The sequence below is a fragment of the Morone saxatilis genome, unplaced genomic scaffold (genome assembly GCF_004916995.1).
Source record: "Morone saxatilis isolate NCDOM2014 unplaced genomic scaffold, NCSU_SB_2.0 Contig11, whole genome shotgun sequence".
Classification (NCBI taxonomy): Eukaryota; Metazoa; Chordata; class Actinopteri; family Moronidae; genus Morone; species Morone saxatilis.
In genome coordinates, this window is record NW_023339663.1 from 28,648,165 (window position 1) to 28,658,294 (window position 10,130).

Below are 10,130 nucleotides of genomic sequence, written 5' to 3' on the forward strand. Positions count from 1 at the left end.
TTGCCAAGTTCCCCTTTAAGGAAAAAGGTGTGGAACCACTGCTCTAGTTTGACGATACGACCAGTCAACGGCTTGTTTAAAAAGTGAATGTAGACGAGGAGAATGCCATGGTTGTCAGTGTCAAACTAACTGTACTCCTGTCCAAGGGAGGCTTTACATTTTCAACAAAATGACTATTTTTAACAGTTTCTGTGGAATATTTTGATCTAAAACCAGATTGTTACAAGAGTTGATTGGGCTTGAGGTGGTCGACTAGCTGTGCTGGCTCCACTTTCTCAAGTGCCTCAGACAGGACAGGAAGAATAGAAATAGGGTGATAGTTGTGTAATATAGGGAAACAAATTATACATTTCCTTAGAATATAATAATTTCCTTATAGCTTCTGCAGTTCTATGTCAATTCTTCTACTGATTTTATGAATCATAAATGGCCTATGGTGTTTCTATAGGTTGTGTTAAAGCCAAGGTTTTTGCTTTGCGTAATTCCAGGACTCTTTTATGTCTTAGACTTTTGTAGATCAAATGATCCGTATTGAGTTTAGAAGATAATGATGTATTTCATTATTTAACCATGGTAGAGTTGCATTCTTTTATTTGTATTTCATGCTTTTGGTATATTGTGCTGTTCATTTCTCCAGAGCAGTAGTCATGGAGTTACAACAACCATCCAAGTCATCTGTTTTTAAGGGCTAGACCTGAATATTTGGATAGTTGACCGTTGGGCATATTTCAATGTTATGAATTTTAATGTGTTATTTGTTGCCTTGTTCAGATGCACCATCCAATCCAGATGAAGCCAGCTGACAGTGAGAAAAACAATGGTAAGGATTTTCTAGCATTCCCATCTGTTTTCTCTAGGGCTGCAACTAACAATTGTTTTCATTATCGATTAATCTGTTCATCGTTTTCTCAGTTAATCGAAAATTGTTCGGTCCTTTAAATGTCAGAAAAAGGTGAAGAATGTTGATGACTTTTTCCCAAAGCCCAAATTGACGTCCTCAAAATTTGTTATATTCATTTTGCTGTCATAGAGGACTAAAGACATCAGAAAATATTCACATTTGAGAAGCTGAAATCAGAGAATTTGGACATTTAATCTCCAACAATTTTGATCAAATCGATTAATCATTTTAATGGTTGACAACTAATTGCTTAATTGACTAATCGTTGCAGCTCAAGTCTTCTCTGTCCTTTGATATTAGCAGACAACTCTGTAGAGTAGAGTTGAGAGTCTGAGCTGTGTCCATATTGTGAATAAATCAGAAAACACTGTTTATCTATGAAGTGGGATTCCTTCCTCGTGCTGTCAGACAAAGAAGTTGTTTCCTCTTTCTTTTTCTTTTAAATCTCAAAAGTTCTGTTTTTCTCATCCACTCTGTGTTGTAAGACTGGTCTTTTCAAATGTGTCCACATGTATGCATCCAGCTGAGAAAACAACCTCAACAATATCCTTGTTGTTAAAGTATAAGTTAAGCATTTGTCTAAATGTCTAAACTCTGTCAAAAAACAAAACTTCCTGTTTCCTGTAATAATTCATCCTGTCGATACTGACCACTAAAAGATCCCTTCATAAAGCACTTTCAATGTAAGTGATAGAGACAAAATCCACAGTCCTCGCTGTATAAAAATGTATCTAAAGCTGATATGAGGTGTCAGCAATCTGAGTTAATCAGATCAAGTGGATATCTTTTTACCCAGAAGGAGAACTGCTATGTGGAATCATATTACTGTGTGGAGAGATCTGTTTTTGGCCAGAATGAACAGGAGGAACGATTACAGCAAAGCTGTCCTTTAAGCAGCAGACAGCTCAGCTGTTAGAAGATACTGTCCTAAACTCAACTCATGCCTCTTGATAACATAAGTTGCAAAACAGCCATAGTTAAACATAAGTACATGTTGAATGTTGTATTGCACCATTTACCTTGACACAGAGCAGGTGTGTTTGATGTTGTGTCGTGTTGAATACAGCAGTGGAAGACAGGAAGCTGTTTATTGGAATGATCTCCAAGAAATGTAACGAGAACGACATCCGACTGATGTTCTCACCGTACGGACAGATAGAGGAGTGTCGGATACTCAGAGGCCCTGACGGACTCAGTCGTGGTAAGGAATGTAATGTTCTTATACAGAGGCATACACACAAAAGACAAGGTGCAGCCAAATAATCAATATGCCTTTTAAATAGATTAAATAAGTATCAAATGACCATGTGAGAACAGTGTGACTATGTGTTGCTTGTGGTGATGAAGACATTTCCACCTAACTGGCAGCCCCCCTCGGCTTTATAGCGAGTTTCAGCTCATTGTTTAGCTGTCTCTCACCACTTGCAAAGTGTTGTTTCTTGTCCACAGAGAATAAGTTCTAAAAACCCACTGCCCAGCAACAAACGGCAGATGGACACATTTAGCAGCTAATGAACCAGTTGGTAGGGACCAAAAACAGAAAAAGAAAAAAGTATTAATGAATTATTTTCTTTTTACTTTACCTTCAGATCCCTTGCTTTATGTTTTGCTGGTTTATACACTTTAGGTCTCCTACGTTCAACTAGCATGATATGCATGTAAAACAGTGTGGAATCTTATTTTACTTTATACACTGAAGAATAATCAAGAATCATTTTATTTCATCCACTGCTATACGTCTACGTGGTAGCCATGTTGCGGAGGTCAAGATCCTCTAGTTAACAACACTGAGACATACAGACGTCACTACAAAATCAACTGTAACTTGCTTAATTCTGATCTGATTTTCATGAAACTTGGTTTGTTAAAAACGTGAGAAACTAAAGCTGATACAGGAATTAATTCAATTACTAGGGGTGGATCTTATCAGTTCTATGCCAAAAAATATACCTTATTAATAGCCATAACTTCCACTGGGACATGCAGGCTGTAATGTATGAACGTAAAATCAAGTGTAAATTATTTCGAATTTTAGGTTTGGTTTTTAAAAAAAAAATTTGATTTCTATACATATTTATACAATTAATTCATTGTTATGAAGCCACCTGGTTGCTTGTTTTTGTGTTTTTGCTAGCCTGTTAGACAGTAATTTGTAGCCTACCATGTATTGATACTTTATGCACCAACTCCCACACAGTAGTATATGTTTACTCATTGTTTTCATTTTATACTGCAGCACTTTTCCAAGTGGTGAATTTAGGCATAGAGCTGATTAGATACGTCCCCGGTGACTGAATTAATTCCTACAAGTAACCAGTGTCAGGTTAAATTTCTCATATAAATCTCTCAGTATTGTTAACAGGTGGATCTTGACCTCCCCAATATGGTGACCGCGGCATCTACATTTCAGTGGTTCAGTGGTTAAAACACCTGACAGACTTTCTCAACATTGTGTTTACAAGCAATGCCATTTACTTTTCCCTCACCGCTACTTTTTTTGCCACATTATGTGAATATGGTTTATGTCCTTCTTCTTTTTACGCCCTGAAGAACATAACTTCACAACTTTCAGAATCAGAATCAGAAATACTTTAATAATCCCAGGGGGAATTTTTTTTTTTTTTTTACCAAATTAGCCATCTTTAAGAATGGCTTTGAGCTAGAAATACACTGAAATTCGCTTCAGACAGCACACCTCTGGCTGAACATAATTGCTGCATCTTGTGTCATGTGACTTGAATACTGTGCAGTGATTCACTGAATGGATTTATTCTGTTCCTTAATAGCATGGGATTTAATGGTATATGCTTTAGAGCACAGAGAAAGAATGTAGTGAGATCAATAAAAACAGCCTCAGTCTAATCCTGTAACAAACAGATCAGACACTAAACAGCTAAAACATATAAACAATATACATTCTTCTCCAAGTTCATACTTTGATAAAGACACTGAGATGTTGACAAAATAGCCTTTTTTAAAAGAACAGTCTGTATGAATCATGATACATTGTGTTTCTCACTTTCAGGTTGTGCATTTGTGACATTCACAGCTAGACAAATGGCCCAGTCAGCCATCAAGTCCATGCACCAGTCCCAGACCATGGAGGTGAAGTTCAGCTTCACACTAAAAACAATATGTGATGTTGTAACAGTTTCAATTTCAAAATTGGTTACTTATATTGTCTCCACTATATATATTACCAAGAAAAACAGTTTATCCTCATTTAAACTAACAGAGCTTTTTAAAGTCATTTCAGTTATTTGACTTGCACTTAAGTTTCAAGTTATTGATGTTTTAATCTGTATTTATATCCGTACATTAAGCTGTCAGAGTACAAAAGATTTCCTGTGCCTGTGTTTAGGGCTGTTCATCGCCCATCGTGGTGAAGTTTGCAGACACTCAGAAGGACAAGGAGCAGAAGCGCATGGCCCAACAGCTGCAGCAGCAGATGCAACAACTCAGTGCTGCTTCCATGTGGGGAAATCTAACTGGGCTCAACAGCCTGGGGCCACAGTACCTAGCAGTGAGTGTGTGTTTATAGGGCCTCTATCTGTGTTTATGCAAAGCAATCATTACATGATTAGTCTAGTGATAAAATAATTCACCTGTTTAAATTTAACTGTCACTTCCATTTAACATTATGGTTCCTATATCTCCTCCTGGCTTTAGCTCTACCTACAGTTGCTGCAGCAGTCAGCCTCAACGGGGAATGCACTCAACAACCTGCACCCTGTTTCAGGTACACACACACACACACACACACATACGCTTTAACATTCCACCTTGAAATATTATGCCAATATGTAAGATTAGATTTGACTATCCTGTAGAGAACATGAGCATATATATTGTTTTTATATACAATAGTGGTCAGAGGAAGGGGTGGGTGGAGTCTTGAACTTAACTGAAGTGTGTGTGTCTGTCAGGTCTTAATGCCATGCAGAACCTGGCTGCTTTAGCAGCAGCAGCAACTGCCACACAGGCCACAGCCACAGGCTCCAGCGCCATGACAACATCTAGTAGCCCACTAAGTGCACTAACAAGCTCAGGTAAAACACATTACAACAGTACTGTTGCATAGCTAAGGAACACGCAATAGTGCTATGGTAACATAGCCTATTTTTATTTATTTTGAATAGACACATTATGAAATTGTAGGGTTTTTTTAAAGTCAAAACCAAGAGAATGTTGACATTGCTGAGCACAGACTGTAGCACTGTAACACAGACTTATCTAATATTTCCCAGTTGTGTTTATTATAACATTAATAGTGAATATATTTCCCGAGCAGGCTCCTCCCCCACTTCCAGCAGCAACTCATCAGTGAACCCCATGGCTTCTTTGGGGGCTCTGCAGTCTCTGGCTGCTGGTTCTGGAGCTGGCCTCAACATGGGCTCCCTGGCAGGTACTGAACCCGCTTGATATAAATCTTTGTCTTCAAGATTTAAGCCTGCCTACATATTGCTGCACTTGGTTCCTCATATTTTTATGCTGCCAGTATGACAGCAAGAAGCCGAGCCTACCACTCTGAAGACAAAAGTAATGCCTCCCTCAAACCTCCTCCAGGTGTTTGTAATTGTGTCATTGTAAGAATACAGTTGTCACATCATCGCTGCTTCTACTGAATCTGATTTGATTTCCCACAGTGTACTGCTATGGTGCAGGGAATGTTTAATATGCTGTGAGAGCGCTTGATGTACTGTAATTAAATCCCAGTTATTATTAGGTATTATTTTGTAAGTCATTTATTCAGAAGTTATACCTTGCGCCTGTATAGTCACATATTAAGTTAATTAATGTTAGCAACATGTTATCTTATCTTAATCTACATCAGTTGTTAGCCCGCTAGCTACATCTGATAGCTAATGTTAGCAAGTTAGTTAGTTTTGCTTACAGTAGCTATCAGATGTAACTAGCGAGCTAACAACTGATGTAGATTAGGTAGATAGTTAATTAGCATTTCCTAACATTAGCTAACTTTAGATGTCACTATATACATCTATGTACAGGAAAGGTTATGTTGACTGAGGTTCCAAAGGGGTGGGGTTTAGGAAGGGTCAGTTATGTCTTATATCAAATTCATCATGTAAAGCATCTTTGAGAATCTTGAAATCTTCTTTATAAATGAAGTTTATTATTGTTATTAACGCCTTTAATTGGCCATTGTCTTTAAATACATAGTGAGTGACACTTATAATTACTTACTAACTTACTGAGTTACTTTACTTTTTGACTGTTATTATATTGAACTCAACATCACTTTGAATGATAAGAGCTTTGTGTTTTTACCCATGTAATAATAATAGTCTTGTTTCCTTGTACCTCTGTTGCAGGCATGGCAGCACTGAATGGCAGCCTGGGTTCTGGAGGCCTGTCTAATGGCTCAGGAAACACCATGGAGGCACTGAGCCAGGCCTACTCGGGCATCCAGCAGTACGCCGCTGCTGCCCTCCCTAGCCTGTACAACCAGAGCCTGCTGTCCCAGCAGAGTGTCTCAGCAGCAGGCAGCCAAAAGGAAGGTGGGTCCTGTTGGCTGGGAGTATGAAAAAGAGATGGTATGGGGGATGGTAGAGAGTACAGATGAAGGCACTGGAGAGGTAGTCAAGGAGGAGTAGCTGGGGGATATTTACTTTACTTTTATAACTGCTGTATGAGCATGCCTCAAAATATTTCTATCTTCAATCCAATTTGGATTCAGAATGAGCAAATAAAAACTTGTTGGAGTTTAGATTCCTTCTCCTAATATGCCTATTTTCATATGAACTGGCCTGTTCAATAGGCTGCCATAGACTCCCTTTGCAGATAAAAAAAAAGCTAACGGTAACAGCAGGGTGCAAGCATATACTTTTGGGAAGTTCCTCAGTATATTGTGACACTTGGTTTAAAGTACTGTTGTGGGCAGCTTGGTAGATATGTGTGCTATGTGTTGACCTGACCTTCCACTAAGGATTCTGTCTTGTTTTAAATCTGCTGCATCAGCCAGCGACAGTCGCAGCACCGGTAAGACGTCACCACCTTCTCTCTGACATGGCTTCTGATATAATCATGTCATCAGCTCCACTTTAAAACAAGCTCAAGTCCATAACAGAAGGCTTGTTTGTGTGTTAATGTTAGCAATCATTTTATTTATTTGTTTATTTTCTTTACACTTAATGTCGTATATGATACTTTAGAGCCCCCCAGGGGTCATGTGGTGGAAGCAATTGTAAATGTGGAAATTGTCATTGGCAGACCATTTGCATTCAAGTTCAACTTTGTGACCTCAGCCACGCCTGATATAAACTACTAGATGTTGAAAAATGTGTTTGAATTGGGAAATTCACTTGCAAATGTAAACAAACGACTTTTTATTTACTGCTTATTCCTTAAAATTATTTTTAATAGTGTATTTAATTTGCTTCTGACCATTTTTATATGTTTAAGGTGGGGGGATGGAGGGATTAAGTTCCTTCCTGGTCTGTGTGACCACCTGTACTGTGTTTTAATGCAACCAAATTCATGTGAAGTTGTTTTCATTTACATATTTTGTGAATATTCCACTTCTACTAAGATAAGATGTTCCTTTATTGACTGTAGTCAGATAATGAAACGAGAATGAAATGTGATAGCAGCTCATAAGCACTATGTTGACCAGCAGTTACCACCTTAATCTGACAATTATTTTCTAGATTAATCAATTAATCGTTTTGGTCTATTAAATGTAAAAAAAACTAAATGAAAAATGTCAGCAACACAACTCTAAACTGTACCATAATGGTGTCGCTCCTCTTCTGAATCTATTTAGCCATCCATGTCCTCAGTTTACCAGTCATGGGACAATAATGTATTCCCACAGTTTATTAATTGGTTGACACATTTCCACATTGATATTGTTTTTATACCACATGATCCATATGATAGAGCTGTTATTGCATTTGTTGAGGACGTAATTTGATCATGATCATATTTTGGAGGGATGGATTAATTCATTGTGTCAGAAATAGTTGAAATTGTGAAGATATCACTATGTTTAATGTTTGTATGACTGGTAAAAGGGGCTTGTTTATTGGCAGGTCCAGAGGGTGCCAACCTGTTCATTTACCACCTGCCCCAGGAGTTTGGAGACCAGGACCTGCTCCAGATGTTTATGCCCTTTGGAAATGTCATCTCTGCTAAAGTCTTCATTGACAAACAGACAAATCTCAGCAAGTGTTTTGGTGAGTTCATGCAAACTAATGTACATACGTCTTCTTATAATAAGTGAAATATTTGAATATGTGTCCCCAAGATCTTGCAGTGCTGTGTTGAAATGATTGTAGTTGTCTGTGCAGCAGCTTCAACGGTTTTAGGGCCCTGTTGTCATGGCAGTGCAACAACCAACATGAGCAGCACTCTGAAAGTTTGGTATATTCTTGAAATTGGCTGTACCCATTTCCCATTTTGGTGCCAAGCATGGTGCACAGATGGACAGAGATTTGCAAATAGGTGAAGGGTCTTAGACATTGCGCTGAGTTTGTTTTTGGCACAATGTGGCTCCCTCAACAATGGACCAAATTCATTGGTCTTGTTGTCCTCGTGAGTCACTTTGACACAAAAACGGGAAAATAAATAATAATTTTAGCATTCTTCTGATACCCTATTCTTGGTTGTTGTTTGGACAGAATTTCAAGCTCATGTGGACAATGTGGGGTTTTATTCGCCATAATTCTTGTTGTTGCCAGGATTGTGAATTCCTTGAGGGACTATTTTAAGCTGTCCTCAGTTGCCATTCTAAATGTGTCTGTATTTCTCCTTCAGGCTTTGTGAGCTATGACAACCCTGTGTCATCACAGGCAGCCATCCAATCGATGAATGGCTTCCAGATCGGTATGAAGAGGCTGAAGGTGCAGCTGAAGCGCTCAAAGAATGACAGCAAGCCCTACTGAAGGTGCTGAGGCACTGCAGACTTAGTTAGGCAGGGTGGTGTTATGGTAAGTGGAGTATGAATAAGCAACTAAGACTGGTCCACTCAGAAACTTGTCTGTGCATTACAGGGTGATGTCTGCTGTGCTGCCTCTCCTGGTCATTATAACATGTCCAGGCAAAGAGACACACGAAGCTACATGCAAGATTTTTCAGGCTAGACTGGATTCTTCCTGTGTTATGTTGTGGTTTATGCACTTTGTTTTCCTTGTTTTCCTTGTTTTCCTTTTAACAAATACGAGAAACAGGTGTATTTTCATTTAAGTTGAAATGTTATCAGTTTGCTGTGGTACATAATATACATATGAGTTGATTGTTAGGATGTGTTGCACATTGACAGTCAGGTGCCAAATCCATCTGTTTTTACTTCCTGTTCCCCTTCCCCTGCATAAAGCTCCTGAACAGGCAGCAGCTGGGAAAGACAGAGCTACCTTTGATTAGGAAACATAAATCTTTACTAGGTTTTCTATTACATTTTCACAAGCCAAATCGTGTGGTTTTCGCTGCTTATTTATTAAGTATCTGTATTATCTCTTTAAATGGAGACAATATATGTGATTTTGCATATGGAAAGTTTTCAGACCCTTATAAGTTTCATCTTAAATTAATTAAATCATTTTTTTTCCTCATCAATGTTCACAGTGAAAAAGCAAAAACAGGTTGTGTTTGTACATTTATTAAAAATAAAAGACTGAAATATCCCATTTAGATAAGTATTCAGACCCTTCACTTGGTACTTGGTTGAAGCACCCTCAGCAGCAATAACACCCATCTTCATGGAAATGATCCTACAATCGTGGCACACGTTTCTTTTGGAACTTTCTACTTCTCCTCTTGGCATGGATGGCATTGGATGGGGAGTGTCTGTGCATGGCCATTTACAGATCTCTCCAGAGATGCTCTGTTGGGCTCAGGTCTGGATGCTGGCTGGGCCACTCCAGGACTGTGTTTTCTTGGCGGTATGCTTTGGTGGTTGTCTTGTGTTGAGATGTAACCCTGAGATACTGAGCACAATGGAGCTCTGGATCTCACTCATAGTGACCATTGGGTTCTTGGTTACCTGTCTGACCAAGGCCCTTTGTTCTCGATTGCTTAGTTTGGCTAGGCAGGCAGATCTTTGAAAGACTGTTCTTCGCTTCAAACTTCTTCCATTTGAGGATGAAGGAGGCTACCGTGCTCTTGGGCACTTTCAGTGCTGCAGACATTTTCTTGTATCCTTCCCCACATCTGTGCCTTGACACAATCTTGTCTTGCAGGTTCACAGACCTCATGGCTTGCTTTTCACTCT

At 38.8% G+C, this 10,130-nt stretch overlaps 1 protein-coding gene across 1 annotated transcript in view; it reads left to right on the forward strand.

Annotated features, from left to right (window-relative positions):
• Positions 1-10,130, forward strand: part of celf1 (cugbp, Elav-like family member 1) — a gene marked incomplete in the record, with an annotated part of 23,575 nt that overhangs the window by 7,856 nt on the left and 5,589 nt on the right. The window contains 10 exon segments of the mRNA XM_035682346.1: positions 772-820; positions 1,968-2,102; positions 3,927-4,006; positions 4,263-4,424; positions 4,571-4,640; positions 4,828-4,950; positions 5,193-5,306; positions 6,235-6,420; positions 7,954-8,097; positions 8,678-8,850. Coding sequence (XP_035538239.1) covers positions 772-820; positions 1,968-2,102; positions 3,927-4,006; positions 4,263-4,424; positions 4,571-4,640; positions 4,828-4,950; positions 5,193-5,306; positions 6,235-6,420; positions 7,954-8,097; positions 8,678-8,805 — 1,191 coding nt within the window.